The sequence below is a fragment of the Fringilla coelebs genome, assembly GCF_963513975.1.
Source record: "Fringilla coelebs genome assembly, chromosome: 3".
NCBI classification, from domain to species: Eukaryota; Metazoa; Chordata; class Aves; order Passeriformes; family Fringillidae; genus Fringilla; species Fringilla coelebs.
The window spans coordinates 104,511,764-104,538,578 of NC_140030.1; the positions used below are offsets into that span (position 1 = coordinate 104,511,764).

The 26,815-nt window shown below is 42.8% G+C and overlaps 1 protein-coding gene across 1 annotated transcript; it reads right to left on the reverse strand.

Moving 5' to 3' along the window:
* Positions 1–13,371: 13,371 nt before the first annotated feature.
* DTD1 (D-aminoacyl-tRNA deacylase 1) lies at positions 13,372–25,998 on the reverse strand. Its single transcript, XM_084203297.1, has 6 exons — positions 25,894–25,998; positions 23,956–24,046; positions 21,751–21,986; positions 17,994–18,091; positions 15,336–15,512; positions 13,372–13,973 (listed from the first exon to the last, which is right to left on the reverse strand). The coding sequence occupies exons 1-5, from the start codon at positions 25,934–25,936 to the stop codon at positions 15,357–15,359; spliced, it is 624 nt and encodes a 207-aa protein (XP_084059423.1). The 5' UTR covers positions 25,937–25,998; the 3' UTR covers positions 13,372–13,973; positions 15,336–15,356.
* Positions 25,999–26,815: the final 817 nt, after the last annotated feature.

Consider the following 26,815-nt stretch of genomic DNA (forward strand, 5'->3'; position numbering starts at 1 on the left):
GTGATACTGGCTGGACATGCACTTAGATCCAAGCTTCCCTGGAGTGTAGAGGTGAGCATGTGAGCTGCAGCTAAAATTAATATTTCCTCCTTCTGAACACTCAGATATTGAAGCAGAAAAATAATCTTATTCCATGATTCACCCCTCTGACCTGCATCCTCCCCAGCTAGCAAGGGCTGGGGGAGAGACGCTCTGCTACTCATTTATTGATGCTGCTCGGAGATTGCAAACTTCAGATTGTTGCAGAAGTTGCAAAGGCTGGTTTTTGATTTAAAGAAATCAAAAAACATTTCTGGTACTGACAACTTTGCCAGCCCATCTTTCATTCCTGAAGGGTTTAAGGAAAACTCTCATCAGCTTGGGTAGAGCCCTGAGTCTGACACACAGCTTCAGTGACAGCTCAGCCAAAGATCCCCTTTTTCCTAATGGTTAAGATCAAGCATCTCCTCATTATTTTGCAGTTTTAAACATTTTTCATCTGTATTAAATATCTTTTCTCCTAAATGCTGCCAGTCAGGTGCAAGTCATGGGATTCCAGGGTGAGCTCTGCAGTAACATCCCAACCAACCTGTAGTTATGATATTTCATGAAAAATCTTTTCCTTAGGATTTTTCCTCCTGAGAAGCTGGGAGGCCTCAGGAACAAAATGTAAGCAATGATTATCTGCTGCTGTGGAATGCAGCAGGTGGATCTGGGATTGGTCTCATGGGGTTGTTTCTAATTAATGGCCAATCACAGTCCAGCTGTCCAGACTGTCTTGGTCAGAGACAAACCTTTGTTATTGATTCCTTTTCTATTCTTAGCCAGCCTTCTGATTAAATCCTTTCTTCTATTCTTTCAGCATAGTTTTTAACATAATATATATCATAAAATAATAAATCAACCTTCTGAACATGAAGACAACTTTCTCATCTCTTTCCTCATTTTGAGACCCCTGCCATCACCGTCACACCAACCTTCCTGAAATCTACACCTGAGACATGTGACAACTCTTTTCTGTGTAGTGAAGAATTTCCCTGTCTTCAAGGAACAGCTTTTTCAAGATTTGGGGCTGCATAGTTCTCCAGACCAGCACAACGTGCTCACCCTGTTATTAAGTAAATAATAAAATATTAAAAGTGTAATCCTTTGGTATTAGTTATTTCTGCTGCACTAAAATAACATAACACAGAGGAGAATCACCTCCTCCATGTAGAAGACTCAGTGGTTTGATTCACATGCCAATAATCTTCCTCAGCTGACAGACTGTTGGGTTTATATAGACACATATTATTAGTGGCATATTGCCTGCTAATAATAAAAAAATATGTGAGAAGTGGAGCTGTAAATCATATCCATGGCTCATTACTATCTACAGTCCTACTCAAGTGTTACACATGGTTTTCTACTCCTACTCCAAACGCTTTTGGACACCTGCTTGCAACTAAACTTACATTGAAAACTCTGAAATTTGACATTGCAATGTCCAAAAGTACAATGGACTAACTAAACCTGTAAAACTGTATCTGGTGATAAATCAGGGAAAGTCTAAAAACCCACACTAAAGGAATGATAACCATTACCAAGGGGTAGAAACTTTCTTAACTTCTCCAGCTTTGCACACTGAGCAGCAACAAAAAAATGTGTGATTCAAAATTATCCTCACATTGATGACCTGCTCCTTTATCCTGAACTGGTTTTATTTCAGGGACTTGTGCATCCCTAAAATAAGTTGGGTTTTATTTTCCCTTAAAAAACGCTTGAGAACTGACACAGCCTATTTTTTTCCACACACATTACAAACAGAAATCAGAAAAAATGCAGTATATTCAGTACTGTAAATGTAACCTGAAAAACTGGTGCTGGAACAAATTAGACAAATTTAATTTCATTTTTCACATTTGCTCATTTAGCCAATAAGCAGAAATGGAACTCAAATTAGCTCATTAGAACCACTAAGCCAATACATTTCTGTTCTGCAAATAGGTCATGTGTCTCACTTATGAACAGTTATTAAATAGAAACCTTTCTCAAAAAAAATCTCTTAACAGATTCCCTTCCCAAACATAACAAATGAACTCATAAATAGACACAATATTCATAATACCTAAAGAATTATTGCTGTTGTAGTCTCAAGGCATTCTTTTAGTGCATTCCAACTCCATTAGCATTCAGACTGCCTTACAGCTTGCAGGAGAGGGCAGGAAAAAAAATCACCTACCAATGGAAAAACTATACAAAATGTCATTCAGAACGTGGCATTATGTGAAAATGGGGTGGGAGACTCCAAGGTTTGGGGCATGGAATTTCATCCAACATCCATATTGGAACAGGCCAAAATGCCCATGTGCATTGCCTGTGGGCCCATTTTCAGCATCTGCAAGGCCAACAGGAAAAAAGAAGTCATTCTCATAAAGAAAATATAATTAAAGGATTCAGTGCACAACTCAATTTTTTTTCACTAATTTTTTCCTGCAATAATCATAATTCTTTTGCTTCTTTCCCCCCCCGCCCCGCCCAAGGCAAAATTAATTTGTCCTAAAGGATCACACAATGCTGGTTTCCAACTCTGTGGTCTGGTCTAAAAATCAAACACAAACCCCTTCCCTGACTTCTGCTGGGTTTCATGCCAAACAAATTCTTTGCAACACTGCTATTAGGAACAGGGCAAAATATTTCAGAGATGAAAATAAAGGTGTAGCCAGTAATTAGACAAAAGACAAGCACATCCCACTCCCTCAAGGAGGCACAGCAGTAGAAATCACAGCTAAACTTATCAGCACCTGATTTCTTACCCCAGAATTAAGGCACTTTATTTTAAATACACTCCCTACACCCACTCACACTGAAATGTGGAAGTTCCTGCAAATAAGAAGAGGCAATCACTTGTGCAAAGCAGTCAGGATTAATATTAAATTTACCATCTGATGATGTTTAAGAAGCACTGAGAACATCATTCTCTCTCTGTGTTCATGAGAAAATGCTGGTTTTCTTATTAATTATAATTTCATCTGGTGGGTATAAAAGGTAATTTGAAGCTGTAGGAACTTTTTAGGCCCAAGCATGGGATGTAATGGTCTGAGAATGTGGGGAGTAGCAATTTAGGTCACACAGATCTTGCCAATGAAAACTCCAGATTAACAAGGGCTTTAGTTCTGAATTACACCATAGGTGGTGAGCACAGAATCATAGACAAGATTCCTCATTTACCTTCACCTTAAAGAGAATGTGTTAAACAGCCTTGCATTTATATCTCGATACAAATCAAGATATAAATCAATATATTAAAATTAAAATTGTCAGGTGCCCAGAAAGCAATCACTGAAAAGGAGAAACCCTTAGAATCACAGAATCATTAAGGTTGGGGGAAATCTCCAAGATCACCAAGCCCAACCTCTGACCAAACACCATCCTGCCAATTAAACCACAGCTCTGGCTGTCACATCCAGTCATTTATTGAGCACTTCCAGGAATGGTGACTCCACCACCTCCCTGGGCAGCCCATTCCAACGCTTGACAACCCTTTCCATGAGGAAATATTCCCTGATGTTTAAGCTGAACCTCCCCTGGTGCATCTTGAGGCTGTGTCCCCTTGTCCTGGTTGTCTGGAAGAAGAGGACAGCCCACATCTGGCTGCACCCTCCTTCCAGGGATTTCAGCCTCCTTCTCTCCAGGCTGAACATCCCCAGCTCCCTCAGCCTCTCCTCATAGGATTTATTCCCTAGATCCTTCACCAGCTTTGTTGTCCTTCTCTGGACATGCTCCAGTGTCTGAAAATCCTTTTAAAATAGTAGAAATCTAACTACAGTTTTGGTTTGGTGGGTTGCGTTTCTGGAGTTTATATAAGCACATGTCTGGGGAAAAAAAAAAAATAAATAAACAAACAAACAAAAGAAAAAAACACCCCAACCTACTGCTAGAAGTGGTTATAGTAGAAAAAAATAAAATTCTAAGTACTGGCAGCCAAAGCAAGAAGAAAAGAATTCACCAGAAATAGTCTGTGAGGGAAGTTAAGAACCATCTGTTGGAAGAAATACTTTAACTCCAAGAAGTCTCTAAGGCACCAAAGAAGGCTTAGGTTTCACTGCAAGATCAATGAAGAATAAAAAGAAAATACAAGTGTATGCAGAACTATCCAGAAATTACCTAAGTGAAGTTCTCCTGATGCAGCACTTCTCCTCCTTCAATTTTGCTTCCAGGAGCATCATCTGGAGCTGCTGCAGGTGTTCTGGCATCACAGGCTCACCAGCACAGGCTCTTGTCAAACACTTCTAAATTCAAGGACCAAATAAAAGGGGGAGAAAAAAAATGAAAATAGTAAGAATCCATGTCATCTTCCCCAGTGGTCTGTCCAAACATGAGCCTTGTATAGCACAAGGAGCATTATCAGCTGGGGATGGTTAACACTTCCCACATCCATTTAAGCTCTCATGGACCTACTAGGAGAAATTAAAAAGGCAAAACCTTGCTGTTTTAATGATCCCTTTAATGATCCCTTGCTGAGGCAAGGGATCATTCTCATCTGACAAGACTTCTAGACACTGCTGTGGTGCTTGTGAGGTCCCCAGGATGAGGTGAGAGGTGAGAATTTGACTCCATGTTCTCAGAAGGCTGATTTACTATTTTGTGATATTATATCAAAGAATACTATACTAGAACCATACTAAAGAAAGAGAAAGGATACATCAGGAAGCTTAACAAGAATGAAGAATAAAAACCTGTGACTGACTCCTCAGAGTCTGACACAGCTGGATGGGATTGGCCATTAATTAAAAACAATTCACATGGAACCAATCAAACACTCACCTGTTGGTGAACAATGTCCAAGCCACATTCCACAGCAGCAAACACAGGAGCAGCACTCAGATAATTATTGTTTTCATTCCTCTCTGAGGCTTCTCAGCTTCCCAGGAGAAAATCCTGGGCAAGAGGATTTTTCAGAAAATATCAGGGTGACACACTGCAGGCTTTCCCAGAGAGACCAATCAAGGGTTATCACATGGCAACATCATGAAATGAGGTGCTGCAAACATCAATGTGCCTTGCACCCCTCAAGGAGACAAATTTGGGGTGAAGGAAGAAGTAAAACTGCTCCTACAGGCTCTCTCTCTTCACTTGTTGTGAAGCTTGTACAGCAACACCTAAAGGGCCTAAATATATTCCAGATATTCCACTTTGTTACTGAAAAGGCTGCTCAAGATTTCTGCAAACAGGGTTTTTATGGGTGAGAATACAGGTCTAGAAAAAATCTCATTAAGTATTATTACATTGTGTTTTATTTTACAGTAAATATTTTTATTCTTTTTGAGAATTGGATAAGATGAGGTGAACTGAAGCCAGTGGTCCCAAGAAATGAGCAGTACCCTTTCAGGAAAATACCCATACTAAGCATCACATCACAGGAGACTCCAGCAAGGGCAGAAGTAAATTGGCTCTGAGTGAGGATTTTGACAATCAAATCAGTCTGGAAAAACAAGCACACAGAATTTAGCACACCCTGTGAAGCAGAACCTGCTGGGCCTGCTCGTGTCTAAAGTTTAAGGTAACTTCAAGGTTGATCTTAATAAGAAAATATTAAATATCCCTGGTTGAACATGACAGATTGTTGAGGGTAACCCAAAACATTATTGTGTTCCATAGTTCTTTGTGTCCAAAACTGTTACTGTCTCTTCAAGACCCTGCAGGACACAGATGCATATGTATATATATGTTATATAATACATATCTTTATATACATGACATGCATATATATAAATTTTAAAGTGGCACTTTTATAGTGCCACTTCACAAATTTTATTTTGTTTATATACATTTTTATATATATATATATATACACACACACTTTTATTTATCTATATATATATATATATATATATATGCATTTTCCAGCAAGATCTGGCTTGAAGGAGAAAAGCTGGCCAATCTCAAACCAATCAGAAAGACAAATGCTGTATGAAACCCTGTTGCTTTGAGGACACAAAACACCTACCTTCAGTAATCCAAGCTGCTTTGGCAAATTTCCTGAATGCAAAGAGCTGCTGCAGTTTCTCCAGCACCTCTGGATTTCCCCATCAGAAACATAATTTTCAGTTTATTTAAATTAATCCTCTGTCAACCCACGCTCATGAACTAAACCTCACTTCACCCAGATGCTGTTGATGGAAGAAAACTGAATTAAGTGAATCTGATGACCACACTGGCAAGCTGGAGGTGAAAACCATCATCATACAAATAATGCCATGGCCCAGAAGGTCTTCCTCAGCATCTTCTGCACATTCTGAGTGGGAGAGCAGGAGCAGAATCTGTCTGGGACTGTGTGGCACAAAGTTCAGGAGATGTGTGTGTTCTTCCTCCTTGCTCCTGTGTCCAGGAGTCAGCAGCCCCCCTGATTTTTGGCCTCTGTAGGAAGCACCCAGTGGCAGATCCAAAGTAAAGCTGTGTTTTGGTGTAAAACAGATTTAACAGGAGCAGCAGAGAGGGGACAGTTGATGGACCTCAGAGCTCACACATCACACTTCAGGGTGTACAGATCCTGGAGATGGCTGGGAAATACTGCCTTACACCAGACCAGAAAGGTGCAAACAAGTGATGGCCCCAATTCCTGCCTCATTTCATGTAGCCACATTTCTCTTCTCACAGAGAAAAGCAAGGCACAATTCTTCCCAAGAATATTTCTGGGTTTCACATTCTCTGAACCTCAGAGAAAGAAAAAACAATTCTTATCTCATGTACTGCTCCTGTGCTGTTCACAAGTGGAATGCTTGGTGGAACATTGTTCACCTGAAGGGAATTGGTGACTGGATTCTGGTGTGAGTGCTTTGATTCACTGACCAGTTGAATCCAGCTGTGTGTGCTGGGATTGTCGGTGACAGTCACGAGATGCTGTGCAGGGGAGTGCAGCTGGGTGCTTGGCAGATTCAGTTCAGATGTAATGTAATATAGTGAAGAATAATACAGTATAATAAAGTAATTAATTAGCCTTCTGATAAGATGGAGTCCTCCTCATCATTTCTCCTGGACATCAGGCAAAAATATCACCAATGATGTCACAGATATCACCTGTACATTTAGAGATGAACAGATGATCAGCCCATGGGCTGCACTTCAGAGCTCCTCAGATGACAGGTATATATATAAAGTATTTTATACTTTATTTACTACAGCATGGCAACATCATTCTGGTGCATTTAATTAATCTCCTATGGCATTTGCACTTGGTAATGCTGGGCATGCTGCCATCAGTGGAGGCATCTTTTACTCCACTTGGTTTGCTCCAAGGAAAAAACCTCACAGATGCAACACACATTTCCAGCTGTTCCCCTTCTCCCTTATTCCCCATTTCCCCACTGGGACCTCAAAGGGATTTATGCCTGCACAGGAAAATGGGGTTTTTTCCTTCTCAGTATCTTTTACTTTATTTTTACATCCTTCTAAGTATTTCCAAAACCAAAACAAAGCCCACTTTGCAAGCTGGGCTGGAAATTTGGCTTATGGAGGAGCCCCAGGGGGATGGGTCCATTTTTCAACCTGGGGTTACAATTGACAGAGGAGCAGGAGCTGATCAGCTTGATGGTGGGAAAAGAAGGGATGCTGGAAGGCAAGATAAAATGTGCTGAAAAGCAGTGCATCTGGCACCTTCCTTAGGAGGCACAAGGCAGAAACAGGAATTAAATGAATTCTGTGTTTATCTTTACAAACACATGTATTTCAGGTAGGAAATAAATAGGGGAAAAAAATGGTGACTGACCTGGCATTGATATGAAAAAATCTTTCTGCCTTGTCTGGTGCAGATGGGAGGATCACCAACACCCATACCCACATCAGGGGCAGCACAGCTTCTCCCAGCCTGAGATCCTACTCACCCTGAGAGACTCCTGGAGCTGGCACAGGTGAAAAACAAGTGCAAACACATCAACACAGAGCACAGTTCCAACACCAAACCAGATTTGAAGTTAGGGGGCTGTAGCCAAAACTTCTGGGCTATTTTGAAATCCTTTTTCCTTAAACTTGTTGAATTTTTCCTAACACACACTGAATACAAACGAAACCGTTTCAGTTTTAATGTCAGCACTTTTATCCTTGCAAGAATCCACTGTGCTGCTCTTCAAGATGGTTTTCTTATCAGCATGTGGCTGCATATGACTCCATGGACTTCTCAACAATACCTCCTATTAGGAAGAGACATTAGTCTGAATCTAAATACTCTGATCAATTTTCTTTATGGATTTTAATCCATAATACATTATATTTCACTGTAATTATTTGCAGGAACATTCTGGCTAGCTCAGTATACTTCCACCACTGGAGCATAATGGAAAAAATAGAATTTTTCCTACCATCAGAAATATTGCTAATCTGTTTTATAGAAGAACAACATGGATTTCCCCAAAACACAGGTGGGGAAATGGAAATTTATTCATAAAATCTTTTGCTAGATGTGTTGATAATATATGGATGTTAAACTAATTGGAATAAAAGTTTTTCACCTCCCTCTTCTCCCCTGAAACACAGAGGCAGTTTTGCAGCAGGCACACAACAACTTCATGGTTGCAGTGGATCCTTCAACTTATGAAGCCCATTGGTTATATTCCAATAAATTTCCTAAAACTTAAAATTTTCATTGTTATTCCTTTTAATCCATAGGAAACATCTGCATTGCTCCACCCTCCCTCCCATTTCATCAAGTCCTCACTATGAATTAGCATATCATAAACTATTCTAGCAGGTTCAGGGGGTTTGTTCAGGTTTCTTTCCTAAGGATGTTTATCAACCTCTTGGAAATTTTCCACACTGGCCAGGAGTTCCTTGGCTGGGCACCACAAACTTGTTGTCCACGCTGTTCCTCTTCCTAAAGCACACCAGGGAAGGCTGCCTGGCTGATTGCTGTTTGTGCCTGCTTCAGGGACAGCAAACTCAGCACTGTGAGACCATGACACAACAATCACCTCTCCATAGGGAGAAACATTCCAGCTGGCTGCCCTTTTGAAGCATCCCCCTGAAATTATGGCTTTTAGAACGTGAATGTACTCTAGGATTGACAACCACTGTGTTTGCTCTTTACATTCTTGTCTTGTGTCCCCCCCTAACCCCAAACAAACAAAGAAAAGCAATTAGAGAGAACTTCTTTGGAGCTATCACAAGATAGAAATAAAAATCCATAGTAAAACAAACAGTGTGTGGCTTCTGAGGAGCAAGAATACCTCAAAGAAACAAACTCATGCCAGAATGAAAGAAAGATTCCTTTTCTGATTCAAACTGCACCAGCAAAGGCAACCTCCTCTCCTAAAAGAGATCTTGTAGGCACAAATGTGAGTAGGACCATACCCTAGTTTCATTCAAAAGGCACCCAGCTATTTGTCAGTCCTAAGGAGTGACTGTAAGCATTGGACTCCTCTCAGGAAATCCTGCCTTGACACCCAGAACACATCTATTGGGGCTGCCAAAATTGCAGTCCTGTAGCTTGACAGAAATGCTCTGAGCCAAGGAGTTCAGGGGCTGAGGCTCCCAAAAGGCAGCCCAGACAATGCTGATGCCAGCACAGGCTGTGTGAGCTGGGATAACACAGGGCTGCTGCTTCCCCTTGTTACAGATGGATCATGAGATGATTGGCCCTCACAATTAAAAGATCACTATTGTGTGAACATGAAGAAAAGCTTTAGTGATGTATGGTTATTGTAGTTTAGATGGCCTCTGTTCTCCCCATAGTTCCCTTTTTCTCCCTGTATTGTTGTCTAGGACAGGTAAAAAGAAGGTGTGCACGTGTCCCTTACCTGGGGCAGTTGGGAATAGAAAAGCTTGTTGCTTAGGAGGTGTGGGATGGCAACACCTGACCTCCAAACCAGTTACAAGAGCACAATGCCCACCAATAAATAGCAAAGAAGAGCTGACTGACAGACTTTGGGAGGGGCCAGGGCTGGTTCATGCAGCCCCCAGGGTTATAAAAGACTGAGCATCCCTCTTGAAGATGAACTGGCCAGGTGGTGTGCATGAGGGGCACTTCCCAGCAATGCAGCTTTTTCCTCAGGTACTCCTGTGTTGTATTTTTGCTAAGGTTTAATAAAGCTTTTTAAATTTTCAAAGTGAGCAGTTGTCTCTCACACCCTCGCAGCTTCTCTGCAGGGCTGAGGGGTTTGCACAAATATCATGCAGATCACTTGGTTAATATGCAGAAAAATTAAATGTATTGCACAGGTTTTGAACTCTGGAGAGTGCAAATTCTTATATCAAATACACTCTGAATAAACAGCAGTGTTAATTATCACTAGAATGGCATTTTTTCTTTAGGGAAGGAGGCTTTAATGAAAACCACCTTAATCCACTGTAATGGTTTTCAATTTCTTAGGTTCTGCTGACACCAGGTGGCACAAAGGGAAATAGTCCCAAAGCAATAAACATCTCTGGTCCTGCTTCAGCAGACAGTCACACCTCACCCTCTCTGAGTCAAGATTTGCCATTTCTGTTACTACAAAACCAACACACACAAAGTTTTGTAAGAGATGCCTTGGAAGGCTTTTACAGGTTAATAACATCTGCCCTATGAACTGCTCACCCCCAAATGATCCAAGCTTTTGCATACAGTTGTGTTAGTGCAGAACAGGGAGTAAAAAGACATATATATGTTCTATACAGCCAGAGGCTTTTCAACCACCCTTATAAAATGAGTCCCAGTTCTTAACAGGAAAAAAATTCACCACCATACCTCATCTGGCACTGGTCAACATCACCCAGATAAGCTAAACACAAGAGGAAAAAAACACTTTTGCATGAATAGCAAGGTTCTGTCTCACAAAAAACGTAAAGTCACAACTGAAGTCACATTCCCCACACACCTATGTGTTTGCAATATATTTATTAAATCAATAATAATTTTTAGGCCTGGAAATACACTTTTCATAGGAAGGACTGGGATTTGGCCTGGCAAACAAGCCATGGACTGGGGAGAAGAGAGGGTGCTCTCCTCCTAAGGCATTGGGAATAGAATGACTTCCAATAAAATCGAGGTTGGTATGAAAATGAGGGTGTACTCCAGAATAAGGAAAGGTGACCAGGCTCCATTGTATTTTCACAGCATCTGCTCTGATTCCTGCCAGGCCCTGCCATGTCACTTCCACTGAGAATCAAATACAATCAAAGAGTTTAGGAATCTCTTTCTGAATTTTCACCAAACCTTTGCTGTCTGCGTAATCCACTGTTACATGCAGTTGAGCTGACAGAGAACCGTTTCTAAACGCTCACATGAAAAATTTACCAAAACTGGTAAACATTGTAGGACTGCTCAGGATGGACTGGCAGCCAGAGAAGAGCAGACACTTCACACCAGCTGAAAACCTGCTTGTGGAGGTCTGTCCTTTGCTGGGCGGGTACTGAAAGGAAGAAACTCCACTAGTCAGAGTAGGGGTGCTCCATGAATGAGCATCTCTGTAAATAAGAACATTTTTAATTAATTGTCCACACTAGCTTCTAAACTATGAGCTTAGCCATTGGGTACTTACATCAATAGTCATATTATTTTGACTTTGATTAGTGTATTTACATCCCAAAATAAAATACTCTGATCATTTTTCCAAACATCTTTGTAGAAACATCACTTATTCTGACTTTTCCATTCTTAAAATCCTATTTTTCAATCATAGCCTCTAGGGCCAGTATCTGAATGGAGATGTTGGAAAAATACCTGCAAAAGTTTTTTAGTGTTATAATTGTATTTTCTGGTTTTTAGCAGTCCATAACAATTAGCAGCACATTTCCATTGGAGGTGTCTTCTGTTGAGAGAACATTTTTTCCTAAGAAATATCAAGCAGAGGAACAAGGCACAGGAATTCATGTGTCTTGGTTTTTGCTTGTAGCTCTCAGCTCTCTACAAGCAGACAAATCCATGGATAAATATCCAATTTCAAAGCCATGTGACTGCACTTGGAAAAGTGGCCTTGCCCAAGTTTGGCTGGCAGTAGACTAAGGTAATAACTTTTGTTCAAGTAAACAGTACTTTTAAATGAAGTGGGCTTGGCTGGTTGGTGGTTTTTTTGAAACTAAATGTGATGCTTAAAAATACTCTGGGCACAGGAGAACAGGAAGCATCTGTCCCAAACACACAGCTTTTCCTTATATCACATATAATGGATATGACATTCACATTCTCTCAACAGAGAGAGACTTAATTTTCTCTCTCAGGGTTTTTTCCTGGAGAAGCACAGAGAAAAGAAGAGAAAACAATTCTTACCTCTACTTGCTGCTCCTGTTGTTTTGCACATGTGGAATGTGTTAGGAAGATTGTTTACCTGAAGTGATTTGTCAATTGGATTCTGCTGAGGATTGTTTTGTTTCCTTGGCCAGTTGGCTCAAAGCTGTGTCCTGGCTGTCTGGAGACAGTCACAGGTTTTTCTTTAGTATCCTTTTAGTATTCTTTAGTATAGTATCTCTTTAATATAGTATAATGTAATATAAAAAAGTCTTAATAAAGCAATTATTCAGCATTCTGAATCAATGGAGTCAGATGCCAACATTTCCCTGTGTTGGGGCACCCTGGATTCAATAAATGGCCAGATGGGAAATTATGTCATTCTTAAAGGCAAGAGTATGTGTAACACTTCCACCTATCCTGCCCACTCACCATTCCTGTTCAAATGCCAGCTGTGTAGCTTGCCAAATCTTTACTTGAGCTTCATGGCTTTTAAAAAACCACGTCAGGGTGCAGATCTAAATCTCCTGTCTTGGTTGACTGATATTTTACAATACAAGCAGCCTACAAGTTAAATAATAAAAACCACAGTGATTACACGACGTGCAGCATTGTAACTGTGATGTGCATTTGGATCAAAAGCTCTCACCAGTGAGTGATCCCTACAATCAGGGAGAGAGCTCTGCATCCTGGCTCTGATGACATTCACAGCAGGTGCCCAGGGCAGACTGGAAGGGCAAGGCAGACCTGGGGAACAGCAAATACAAAAGGCGCCATCACCTCTGAAAGAAGTCAAAGTGTAACAACCTGCAGTCTTTCTTTTCTCCACAAGCTTTCTTGGCAATTTTGCAGCTTCTTCTCAGCTCTTGTTGTTTGCTCGCAGCTTCCAACTGCTCGTCTGCCTCCCCTGGATGTGACAGAAGTGTCTGTCAGCAGCCCTGGATGCAGTAGGTGGAGCAGCTGCGTGGCATTTTGATAGCCACCACAAAATAAATGACTTAGATGGCATTTAGATGTTGGATGCCATTTAGATGTCTCAGATGTTAGAAACAGCAGAGATTTGTGGTCAGCAGTCTGATTTCCAACCTTTCATGGGAAAAGTGGGTGAGTTGAAGCAGTATGTGTTTCTTGGCCTACAACTTTAGCTCTGTGTCCCCACTTTGTTACACCCAGGAGTGACTCAGGGAGTGCGATACACAAACACCAACAGGCACTCAGCTGGCATCATTTGTTTAATAAAGTTTTTTCTGGTTTTAAAAAAGTTTACAAGACAGATGTGTTCCACATGATAAACAACTAGAGGCTGATCTTCTCTTGTAATAACTTAATCCATGCAGAAAGACTGGACTGCCTAACCTGATGTTAGGCAGCAGCTAACAATTTACCAAAATATGCACAGATCTGCACACTGCAATGGAAACAGGTAGCACATGACACCACGGACTGAGAATCAATACACAAGCCTGCTCAGAGAATGTTCAGAATTCAAGTGTAAGTTTAAGGAAAAACCCTGATTTATTCTTTAAATGGAGCTTATGTACTGAGAGTGAAATGCTCTGCTACAATCTGCCTACAGTCACCCTTTGCTCAGCAGTCGTGTGAGAACGCATACACAGAAATGTCACAAGTCCTTTTCACTACTGACACTACACATTAACAACTGAATCTGATAGCATTGCTTTGGTTGGTTCAATACAGAATGAAAGGTTTCTAATGTCTCAGCTCTGCTTTCCCATTTTCCATCCTTCTCCAAAGTCGCTGAAGAGTGTTGCTGAGGTCTTCCTTCAAGGATTCAGTGTAGCTTTCGTGTAAGAAACTGTGGAAGGCAAACAAACAGGAACATTACTGTAGGTAGAGCAGAAACATGCAGGATTCCTTCAAGTCCCATAGAGAAAAGAATCTTTACTAATTGTCACAGCATGAAAACTAATGCTAGGTTATCTGTATGCCACATTTTAGAGATGTTCAGCTCCTCAGAAATCCAAATGTTATTGGAAAGATTGGACTGACCCAATCATTCCAATAACACTGCATACCCTCTAAAATGTCCTTATTTCAACACACAACCAGAAGCAGTGGAGGGAAGCCCTGTATAGAACAGAAATCATCACCCAATGTCTGACCACATGGGAAATTCATGGATTTAAAAAAGAAAAAAAAAAGTAAGGAACTTTGTGAGCAATGAACAATGCTGAATTGTATAAATCACAGCCAGACTAAACTCTGGGGACAGGAAAATGAGAGAAAGGTTAAACATTAACTTTGCAAAGCTGTTAATAATTAAACTGCACAGCCAGCTCAGGGCTTCAGTGTGCACATGAGGATAATAACACTTTCTTGAGAGCCTGGACACGTTTGAAAAGTCAAAATCAGCAATGTAACTTTTTGGGGTCAGGAAGGGGGAGGGAAGGTAATGAAAGCTGTGTCCTAAAGGCTTAAAGCTGACTGGAAGAGTATGATAAACACATATCTACATAGGCAGATAATCCATGACAAAGGATTCAGGTCTGTATTCAGCTTAATTCCATTCACTGATGTCTAGGCATGTCCTGGAGGTTGAGTGCCTGAAGGGAGAGAAGATCTGCTGCTGCTGAGGCAAATTTAGCTCTCAATGCCTGCCCAAATGTCCTTATTAGATGCTGGAGGTCCCTAAAACAGCCTGTGACTAATTCATCCTGGGAAAGAACAAAACTGAGGAGGGGCAGGTAACAACCATGAAAGCAAGCTACAGTTCTGCCCTGTCTCCAGCTTCTGAGCTGTTTTCCACCTCCATTGCTGGGGACTGTGCTGTATTTGGGCTGTCCCAGCATGAGCTCCCTGCTAGGTGAGGACAGACAAATACAATCCTGTGTCTCTGTGTTATCTGAAGAACACAAGGCAGGATTCTGAGTTAAGTCACTGCTGTATCATCAGATCAAACTTCCAGATTTCCTGAGTCAACATGGAAACAATCACAACTGGGCCAGACCCACAACTCCAGCCAAGCTGGGAAGAGGCTTTCACCCACCCCAACATTCTGGTGTGCGACTGCAGATGGGAGCAGAGGTTGTAAAATTTATAAAACCAAGCAAGATTATAAAATTTCACCTTCCAGCACTTCTAATGCCACTCTCTGCATGTGCTGCTTCAGTAAAAGAGGCAGGGGGCCAAGCATTCCAGAGGAGAGGAGAAGCCAAACCTGAGGCCTGCCTTGGATGAGCTAAGGCTCTCTTTCCGAGGACACATCTCCTTCTGCTCCGCTGCTGGCACTGGGGTCATCCTTGTTTCTGGGGGCATTCCTTTCTCTACTTGACTCAGAGGGCACCTTGGTTCTGGTCTTCTCTTTTCTTTGTTGCTGTTTTTCAAGTTTTGTCAGCTATTCATGAAGTAAGGAAAAAATATATCATGTAATAAAACAATTTCAGAAATCTATTGCTAAAAAATTGTAAATGTGAGCATTTGTATAAAACTTGCAACTTAGATTCACAACACCAATACATGTATCAACAAAACAAAAAAGAAAGAAAAAAAACCCTGAAGCTTGAGATCTTCAAAAATTTAGAAGACAGTGAATTATCACAATAAGATAACATGATCACCCCAAGTATAAAAGAGAAGTGATTTATTTATATCCCTCAGCACAAGTAATACAAAAAATACATTTGGATTGACTAATCCAAATGTATTTTTACTAATTACATTGCAAATCACTCATGAAGTTCTGATTACCAATCACAAACACAGACAATTGCTCAGACAAAATGAGATATTTCACTGTCACATCCAATGACATAAAAGAGCTATTCATCAGCAATTATTTATCTAATCTCTTCCTGCTAACATCACATTAAACACTGCAGGATGGTTCAGCTATCTCTTCCTGCTAAAGCTGAAAGCTCAAATATAAAAACCACACTATCCCTAAGCCTTACTTCCCATGCTACAAACAAACCTACAGATTTTTGTCAGCAAAAAAAGAATGCAATAGGCAGGGAAGAGGAAAGAGAACAACAATTTAAATTGGCTCTCCCTCATCACACTCTGCAGGATGGATGTCTTGACCCCACCTCCTCTTGGAATTTCTATCAGCTGAACATTGATGGGACCAGGAGGGGGAGTTATATTCATTATTTTCTGTCTCCTGCTTCTTGTAATTCCCTCTCCTCTGAGTTTTGAGCAACTTAAAACTGAACAGGTTTGGAGTTTGTGAAGCTGAATGGGTTAAGCCAATGTGTTGTGAAATGTTTTGTGTTAACTGGATGTTGCTCTAAATTTTTGCCAAAGCTGTCTGATTTTCTGAAGGTTGACAGTGAAGTTTTTGTTGTTTTGACTTCTTGATAATATCCTGTTGGAATTTCTCCCTTGTGTCTAACTCAGGGAACATGAAAAAACCCTAAGCCCTTTTAAGAGGCTTGTCAAGGGAGTTTTGAGCCTTACACTGCCAGAGAAAGTTTAAAAACCAGCTTCCTTCCCTGCCTTCAGCCCAAGCTGTGGCCACCAGGAAGATGATGTCAGATGGGTAAAGCAGGCAGCCTTGAACTGGGAAGGCAAAACCCTTAAACAAGTCAAGATTCCCCAAAAAAGAAATTAAACCTTGCAGAATCCTGCACACCTTGGTAATTCCTTGGTTATTTTACACCTACACACTGGGCAGCAGTTCTCACTCCAAAAGCAGAGCTGCTGCTGCTGCTAATTATGCTTGGTTAGGCCTGAGAACTCTAAAACTGTGAGGGTACAGAAAGAAAGACTAGAGACAGAAGTAGATTTTTCAGGGGCTAAAACATGACACAATAATCCAGAACATAATTTGAAGGTAAAAATGAAACCGACTTCAAACCAAGCTATTTCAGGCAACACAGGGCACTTGTATCTGCTCATTTCATTGTTGGAGGACTTGTTGAGAAGGATGATGTGAGGGACAGTGTCAAAAGCTTTACTAAAATCAAGAAAAACTAAACCCACCACCTTCCCTTCCTTCACTTGGCAGGTGACCTTACTGCAGAAGAGCATTAAATCAGTTAGAAATTTCCCTTTTGAATCCATGCTGACTGTGCACTGTCCTTTAAATGCCTTCCAGGAGAACCCAGCATGATCTTCTCCACAATTTTTCCAGGCACTGAGGTTAGATTAACAGGCCTGTAGTTTCCTGATTCTTCCCTCATGCCCTTTTTATAAACTGCAGTAACAATTTCACCAAGGTTTAAGTGAAGCATTATACAAATAAGGTTGGTGTGGCCTTGCTGAAGCACAGCAATCCTTCCCCCTTTTCTCTCAGCCTGGAAAAGCTGGCCACTGTTGTGTTTAGAGGATGAGGAAGCCTCAGCACTGCATTTGGTTTTCAGCACTGCTTGTGCAGTTCCTCAGCAGAGCTGGCTCACTCTCCTGTCCACTCCAGGACTTAAACTCAGGACTTAAACTTAAGTCCAGACTTAAACTCAGGATTGAAATTCCCTATTCCCTTCTTTCTGACAGAGAAGCACCTCTTCACTTCCATCCAGTCACCCACATGCCAAAGCTCCTACATGGCAAGAAACTTCACTAAAGGCAGGGGGAGTAGCCCAGACTTCTCAAAAACATTGTTAATGAGAAATGATTAAACAACAGCTTTAATGAGGAGGTATAAACTGTGAAAAGCTGTTCTGCATTACACACACACAACCTTTCCCAGGACAGCAGACAGCCATCAACAGGTCAGGGAACTGAAGAAAACAATGTGATTATTTGACTGTTCAGAGGCTGCACAGGAAGGACAAGGTCCTTGTATCTGATGGAAGCTGGACTGCTTCACAACAGGAATGCTACAAATTTGCAGAGGATACACATCATCCTTTCCAGACAGACCTTACAAGTCACTTACTTGTTTAGGATCAACAGTGGCTGCTGGGGACTCCAGTTCTATTGTTACAGGACCATCGTTCTGGATGTGGACCTGCATGTAGGCACCAAACTTGCCATCTGAAAAGGGAAAAGACAACAAGCACTCAGAGCCCTTGGGAAAATAACATACACCAAAGTTTTTACCAAAAGTGATACCAAAAAGTAATAAAAAATACATAAAAGGGCAGCCAAGTGCAGAAAGTTACTAAGAAAAAAACAGTGCATGTGCACCCAGGTATGTAGCTTGACATAGAGAGGATAAATACACAGCTAAGTAGAGAAACATGCACAAAACAAAACAAGTCTACAGGTAATCAGGGTGTCCACAGTTCAGGATAGGTAGGATGGTTCTCATTGCCAGGAGATGGCATTTCAAAGGCTCTAACAGCTCAGCCTAGGGATCCAGTCCAACTGAGCACTTGATGTTTTGAAGAAACTTATACTTAGGCAAAAGGTAAGAAGACCTGGAGCCTACTCTGAAGCATTTGACAACTAAATATTGTAGAGCAGGGGACACTAGGGTGCAGGTCAATTCCTGTGGCATTCACATTCTCTGAAAAATCTTTTTGCCCAGGATTTTTCTCCTGGGAAGCTGAGAAGCCTCAGAGAAAAGGAAAACAATATTATCTCATTTGCTTCCCCTGTGTTGTGCTCATGTGGAATGTGTTTGGAGATTGTTTACCCACAGGTGATTGTTCCATTGGATTCTGCTGTGAGTTGTTTTCACTCTTTGGCCAATCAGGGCCAAGCTGTGTCAGGGCTCTGGAAAGAGTCATAAGTTTTCATTATTATCTTTTTGGCATTCTGTAAGTATCCTTTCTGTATTCTTTAGTACAGTATTCTTTAATATAATATAGTATCATAAAATAATAAATTAGCCTTCTGGGAGCATGGAGTCAGATTCATCACTCCTTCCTTCATCGGGGCATCCTGCAAATACATTCAGTTCTAATCTGCTACAGCCATTTCTACATTCCTGCTGGTAACCTAGGCTGGTCTTTGAGAGTTACACAGAGGTAACCTACAACCCTGTGACCACAAAACCCATTCAAAACTAATGCATCTTTCTTTAACAAAATAATAAACAAAGAATATTTCTCTTAAACTTTATTAGTGGGAGCACATTCTCCTCACACGTTTAAATTTCTAGTTACTGCTCTACATCCTTCCCCACTGTAAGACTTCTGGACTGATCAATTCATCTTGCAACATCTTCTGCAATAAAACAGGATCCCAGAAGTATTATTAAAGTGATAAGTTCATTCTGCTGGACACCCAGCTCTCCAAATTCCTTGCCTCTAAAAGCCCAGCACGCATGCCTTCCTAAGATGGAATATCTGCACTTGACATGAGTCAGAGAAGCCACATCTGAGCCATAAAGACTCGAAAAAGAAGCATCATTTACTTCCAGAATATTTTTGTACAAATTTCAAGCCTTATGACCTAGAAATTTCACACTGGTTTTATACTTCCAAGCTTGTCTACTTGGAAAGTTATTCTTAATTAACCTCATGTGAATACTCTTGCTCCAGATAAGAGCACTTATTCTGAAGTGACAACACTCACAAAGGGAATTAATCAGGGAGAAAAATTGTGCTTTCAGCTTGAACCAAACCTTAATCTGAGTTAAACTCTTCACTGTGGAACAATCCTCTCATATTTACTTAGATATTACTACTAAGGGAGTAAGACATTTCACACTCCAAGACAGAGAGCAAAGGCCCTGAAACAGAAGGGAGGAGCATTGGCAGGTCTGATATTTGGATATTAGCTTGCACAAGAAGAGTGCTCAGGCCTGCAGACACCAGCTCTGCTGCCCAGAGAGGAGTGGGATGTTTAAGAACACAAGAAAGCACTGAAGCACAACAGGCAAGGACTTCTGATGCAGCCTTTTCTTTCCTAGATGTGGGTGCCCATGTGTTAAACTGTGGTGACCTAGGAACCATGGCTCTGAACTGCAGGAACCTTCTCCAAGATTTCATTTGCCAAGTGTCCCACTGCTCTTGGTGTGAAAGAATGGTTTGTGCCTCTCTTTGGGGAACAGTTCCCACTCTGAGCTCCTGGCTGGCAAGCTCTAGGTAGACCAGAGAGCAGAGAGGACCTGCCTGCCCAGCACCGACAACTTCCATCAGCCAAATTCCCTACTGGAACCAGGACCCAGAAAACACAAGGCTCTTAGGAGATAGGACAAGACCTTTATTGATCTGTCTTTGCCTCAGCTACAGAAATTCCACTTTCAGTGATTAAATTACTCCTCTAAAATGCATTAAGCATTTTGTAGGATCAAAAGGGAAGGGCACCTACAGCAATCCAGAGAATCAAACTCTAATCTCCCAATAACTACAACTGTTGTGTGTGTGCCTGTGTCTATGTGGGGGCAATGTGAGTACAGATTTCTCCAAACAGCAAAGAAGCAAAAAAAAAAAAAAAAAAAAAAAACACTGGAAAAGCAATTGGCACAGCAGAAACTTCAACCTAAGAAAATCTGAACACACTTGGGTGCAACACACCATAACTGGCACAGCTTAATACAAAAGCAAAATCACAAACTGACAGGTAGCTCCAGCGCTGCCAGCAGTTTTAAATTCATGTGTTATCTGACACAATAGCACTCTTGGGTTTCCAAATCTGTGCTTTTAACACTGAAAGAAAAATGCAGAAGTGAAAGCTCATTTTGCAGAAAGCACTGGCAAAAAAAGTGCCAAAATAAGGGCACTTAATATTCATTTCAGATACACAACTGCTATTCACTGAGAGAATGAATTCAAAAAGCTGCTTTCAAAATATAAAGTGATTGAAGGGGTCTCAGAAATGCATTCCTTATCAGGAACAAATGTTGGAAGAACATATCAAGCTAGAAAAGCTTGAAAAATTGACATTTTTGCACATGTGGACATGTGTGCATGTCACTGTACCTCCTTGGAAAGTACTGGAATAATTATCCTAACCTAGAGTCAATATGAAAATTAGCCTCTAAATCTTTCCTCAGCTTTTTTACTTTTTTCCTCCTCAGGAAAGTAAGACCACCACTATCTATTAGCAGATACCATTTTAAAAATAGTCTTTTCTAGAAACTTGTCTTCTGTCAAGTGTAGCAAAAAGTCAAATCTGAATATGAAAATGGACAGAAAGTACTGAGAAAACCAAACAGAAATGACTGAGTGCGGACAGAGCACAAATGAACAGGAAAGCCAGGTATTTTCTGATAAAGAGGAAACTGTTCCACACATGACACAGAGTTGAGGAAAGAGAGTCTAAATCAAAACCTGTTCTCAAGTAGCACATTACACCTCCCACTGTCACAATTCCATTTAACAGGATATGGAAGTGACAGATGGAACTGAGCTGTCCATCACACACTGGTGACACCTTAGAGCCTCACTAAACACGCTTCTCAGAAAAAATGCTTCTCTTGGGTTAATCTATTTATACAGCACAAAACATCCAATCTTTGAGGGAGCCTGACCACAGAGCTTGTTCTCATGGCTGCAGCCTCTCTGGGCTGCTCATGCTGTGCAGCCAAAAGGAATACAACATCTACATGTTATCCAGAGGAAGGCCAGGAAATGGCTTGGCTGGAGGAAGACTGATCACCCTGAGAGGCTCTAGTGAAAATATTGTTAACATCCCTCCAGCTACAGAAAATAACAGAATAAAGAAAGCAACAGTCAGGAAAGGACACACACAAGAAGTGTCCACTGGTCACAGCAAGGACCTCACCAACCTTCTGTCCTTACCTTTAATAAGCTCTGGTTTGTAGGCTTTTCTTAGCTGCTCTAGGAAGTTGTTATAAAAAGACTCTGCCTGCTCTGTGGGCATTGCCATGTGATAGTCAGGCTTGTTTCCCTTCAGGATGCACTGGAGAGTGAATTGGCTCACACACAACACTTCATACTGTTTATCCATCACACTTTTGGACCAGTGCTTCCCACTTTCATCTTCGAAGACTCGCAAGTTCAAGATCTTTCGAACCCTGGGAGGAGGAGAAGATAATTCCTAAATTGTCCCCTGTAGGATCAACAGGTACCATACACAACAACAGATGCATATTCAGTCTGCCTCCATATAACAAGATATAACAAGATATCCCTCTGCCACTTCATTCCCAGCCATGGGAATCTCATCACATTAGGCAGAGCCTTAAGCAAGAGAGCCCTTACACAACACTGTCAGGTCATTAATCCACACCATCATTTCACAGTGTGGCACCAGGACAGAATAGCTGCATGTTACACCGCAACATAAAGATGGCACAGGAAGTAGGAAAGCTGACTCTTTACTATCTGCTTTTATGTGTCACAACATTATTGAACGTGTGAACAGCTTTGGGAATTTGAATCCTCCCACCACACCAGGAAATCACACTCAGTAGGAAATGAGATCATCATAAACTGTGTTTAAAACTGTGGGGTTTTGTTTCCAATCATAATTCCAATCATGATTCATTATATACTCCTCCTGCTTTGTCACTTCCTAGCACTATTTCTAGACCAGGCCCCATAAGCCAGATTATGACAACATTTTTTCATCAGGATGAGAGAAGGAATCCAAGGAACAGGGCAGAACTGCAGCTGGCAGCAAACTGGTTTGAATTTTGGGCTGATTTTCTAGACAGGGGACAGAACTGACTGGCTCAACACAACAAGGGGACTTTCTCAAGTGGATCCTGAAAAGCAGCAGGCAGCTGCAACCCAGTCCATGTCAGGACTTTGATTGATAACAGGACTGCATCCAAGCCACTCTCCTGTCTTTGGTTTCCTCTTCTGGCTTCTCCACACCTGCAGCACACCAAGGGAGCCTATCAAGTAAAAAGGGTTTCACCTGCAGCCATCAGCCAGGCATTTTGCACTGCACCAGAGGTGAGGCAGTCAGGGCAAGACAAAGCTGAGACTTTGTTATGGTCTAGCTTCAGGGTTTTACCATCTCTAAGGCACTGTCACAAAAGCATCCTTGCCAATTTGTGTGTGTCAACAGCAAACAGAATTAACTCCTGAATGAAGTGGATAGCTGAAAGCATCCACTGGAAGGCCCCAGCAGAAGGCTTAAATCACCATCACTGCTCTGTTTTCTTCATAGAGGTGTTTGTTGTTTCATTTACAGGATTACTAGAGTTTCCTTTAATAGGCCCTGAAAAGCCTGGTTAAGCAGCTTTCTCTCACTCCTTTTGCCCAGATGCTGGCTTCCTGCCCTTCCTGTGTCAGCCATCCCAACAACTGGCGCTGAGAGCATGGTAGCCACAGATCTCCTGCCTGCAAAGTTCAGAAGCAGCTTCCACATCCACCAAGGCAGGGATGGGAAGTGCTGGCAGAGCAGATGTTACACACTGAGGGAGGCAAACAGGAAGGCAAACCAACGGAGCCATGTGAGACTAAAACCCCCTTCTTCTTGACATCAGTCAGCTCCATTACCTGTTTATTTTCTGAGGTCAGCCCTAGAGCAATAACCAGTCCAAAAGAGACAGAAAAGGCCCCTGGAGAGCTCTCTCTTGCATGTGTTTTCTGGCTGAATCCCAATATTCTGTGGCCAAGGAGCAGATGGCCAGAGCCAGTCCTCCGCGCTGCCAAAACTGATTCCTGTTTGCAGACAAGCAATTGACAAGACTATCCTGCCTCTAGGAAGAACAAAACTCATGTGCAAGCTAAAAGGAGAGTCTGAGGATGCTCATAAATCCCATCATTGAAGGATGGATTTCTTTTGGACTCAAAAAGGATTTAAAAGAGTCTGCTCTTGATAAAAAACACATAGCAGAAAATGGGACCAGATTTTTCTCAATGGAACATGAAGAGAAAACTAAGTAATCTGTATTCACGGTACAATTTGAAGAGGAACTAACAGGCAAACCTGAATTTCCCAATAGGAATAGCTGATTTGTTTGGCTACTGCACAGGTATCAGCAATGCACAAATAGAAGAGTACAAGGCAAAAGGAAGGGAGTGACTTACATGTGCTCCAGTTCTCTTTGTGTATCTTCCAAAGAAATGCCCAGCAGCACACAGAGGCCTCGTCCTATTGAACTGATTTGTTCACCACCCACTGAGGAAAGCAGAGAGGGAAAAGAAAAATAAGGCTATATGCACTGTCTTGTTTTATGGCACAAGTTAGGACAGGTTTCAGCAGTCCAGCCACTAAAGAAAACAGCATTTGAAACCCTGCTTCCTCTGTCTTAAGATTTTAGATTTGAAAGATCATACAGAAGCATTCTTTCAAAAGCTTTCCAATGCCACCACTTCTTTATCAGATTGGGTTACTTACTCCAGCATTTTAAAAACACTGTATAAAGATTTTTATACTACAATTGCATCAGTTGTCCTAAACAGAAAGGTGGTAAAACTCTCCCAATCCTTGAAAAATTATGGTTGATGCCACTGAGTGCACTCAATTTCTCTACTCCACCATTGCCTTCATACTTTGCCATTTTTTTGAACAGGTGATTTCTACCTGAGTCCTCATGGATTTTTGAAACATGACTTTCAACAACCTGCAAATTAGACTCTCCTAATTGTGAAAACAACCCCTTTAGTGACATTTACAATAAAACACAAACTATCACAGATCTGTAGTGTTTTCCTAAAAAATGTCTTTACCTTAATTTAATTAAATTAAATTAACGTGGTTCACCCTGAGATAACTGTGGTAAGAATAAATGTGGTCTTAAAACTGAGATAAGCACCAGTTACCCAGCTGCTAAAATTGCATCCAGGCTCATGACTGGGACAAAAAGCTCCAAACATCCCACAAAAAGAAAGGAGATCAGGCCTCCAGTGACCGTGGCCTGGACCGTGAAAGTGACCGTGCACTAGTGGCTGGATCAAGGTATGAGTCCTCCAGTCCAGAAATTTGTCCTGCTAAGTACAGCACTGTCCACCAAACTCTTCAACAGCCAGGAACAACAGTTGGAATCCTCCCCAGAAAAGTGGTCCTAAGGCAGCAAGAACCCCCGGGCTGGCAGGGTGTGCCCAGCTGTGGCCACGGTCCCAGCTGTGCCCAAAAGCTGTGCCCTCACAGACACACTCTGCCAGTGCTGACACACAGCCAGAAATCCTCAATACAACAGGCACTCACTGCCTCAGGGCAAACTTCTTGGAGATTTAAAGCACCCTGAGCACAGAAGGAGCAAACCAGGGCAATAGCAGGGACTTCCATCAGGACACACCGTTCCTGTAGGAACCGGGGGTAGAGCCGGGCGAGGAGCGCCCGGCGGCAGCTGGGACAGCACCACCGACACACACAGGCAGTGCACAAAGATGAGCCAGGCTGCACTGCCAACATGCCTGCCATGCACGGAGGTGACTGTGACAGCAGTGCCAGCGCATGCAAGCCCCGGGAGAGGGACACCGGGACGGCACTGCCACCACACGCACAGCAAAGCACGGCCGTGCAGGGCAGCCCCGCTAACACAGCACCCAGGCCGTGTCACGGCACCGAGCCTGCCGGAGCCCCCGAGGCGTCTGGACAATGCTCCGGCACACGGTGTGACTCTTGGGGATGTCCTGTGCAGGGCTAAGAGTTGGTCTCCGTGATCCCTGCGGGTCCCTTCCAACTCGGAATACTGTGCGATGCCGTGAACACAAGCTAAGCAAGACGACTGCGACTGTGCTGCCAACACAAAGGCGCACATCGAGAAGGCGATGGCAGCGTGTGTGCCAGCCCACGCCCGCCAGGCAAGGCTGCACACAGAGCTCCACACACACCCCACACACACACCCGCGGGGCCGGGGCCCTCCGGGAGCCGCAAGCGAGCGGACCCACGCCAAACCCACGCGGGGGGACAAGAGGAGGGGAGCGCCCGCACGCACACACACACACACCCCCATACACAGACACCCACACGGCCGCCCCGGCCCCCGCACCTCGCAGCTCCGCGGTCGGGACACACTGACCTGTGACGCTGGCCTGGGCCACCCGCTGCACGATCGCCTTCATGGCGCAGCGCAGCGCGGCCGGCGCCGAGCGGGGACAGCGGCGGCGCCCGGCAGCGGCGGCCGCTCCCCGCGCCCCGCGCACAGCGCCACCCAGCGCACGGGAGGTGCCGCCGCAGCCCCGGGGGATTCCATAGGACAGGGACAGGTGCGTGTCCAGGTGCTCGGCCTTCCTCTTATTGCCTGTAGGGATTGGGGGAGGCTTCCAAAAGGAGGATATGCACGGAAGCAGATTGGCATCTGCTATAGGAACAGCTATAGGGACACAGCGGGCTGCCTGTAAGAATGAGTGGCTGGGAGGAGCGCCCGGAAAAGGAGGTGGTGGCTGTAAGGACCTGAGGAGCCCATGTGGAAAGGTGGGTCCGTAGGTGCACGGGCTGGGTGGGACTTGGGTTGTAAAAGCTCCTATAGAACCAAAGGTGTCGGCTGGAAGGGCAGGGACACCTTGCACCAGGCCAGATTGCTCAAGGTCTTATCCAAAACCTGCCCTTGAGCACTTCCACAGCTGGGGCACCCACACCCTCCCCAGGCAGCCTGTTCCAGTGCCTCACCACTCTCACAGTCAACAATTTCTTCCTAACATCTAACCTAAATCTCCCCTCTTTTCATTTGTACCAAGTCCCCCTTGTGGTATCACCACAGTTCCCGACGAAGACTCCCCCTCCCTGCAGCATATCCCTGCAGGGCCCCTTCAGCAATTGGAAGGATCTGGAAGCTAAGGTGTGTGGGCAGATGAAATGGAGACGGCTTTCCAAACAGCAAGATGGGAAACCTCAGATTCCCTCGTGGGGCAGGGCAAGATGTGTCCTAAAAGGGCTGTAGGGAGAGCCCCAGTAGAAACAGGGAAGGTGATGTCCATAAGGACATGGGAAAACCCTACAGA

What these genes read in the sequence shown, in the direction of transcription:
- DTD1 (XM_084203297.1), bottom strand. Translation starts at nt 25,936, where the DNA reads ATGAAGGCGATCGTGCAGCGGGTGGCCCAGGCCAGCGTCACAG. An exon ending in CAAAGAGAACTGGAGCACAT is followed by an intron (nt 21,987 to 23,955) that starts GTAAGTCACTCC and finishes TCCTCCTCCCAG; the next exon opens with GGTTCGAAAGATCTTGAACT. An exon ending in CCACTGTTGATCCTAAACAA is followed by an intron (nt 15,513 to 17,993) that starts GTAAGTGACTTG and finishes CTTCATGAATAG; the next exon opens with CTGACAAAACTTGAAAAACA.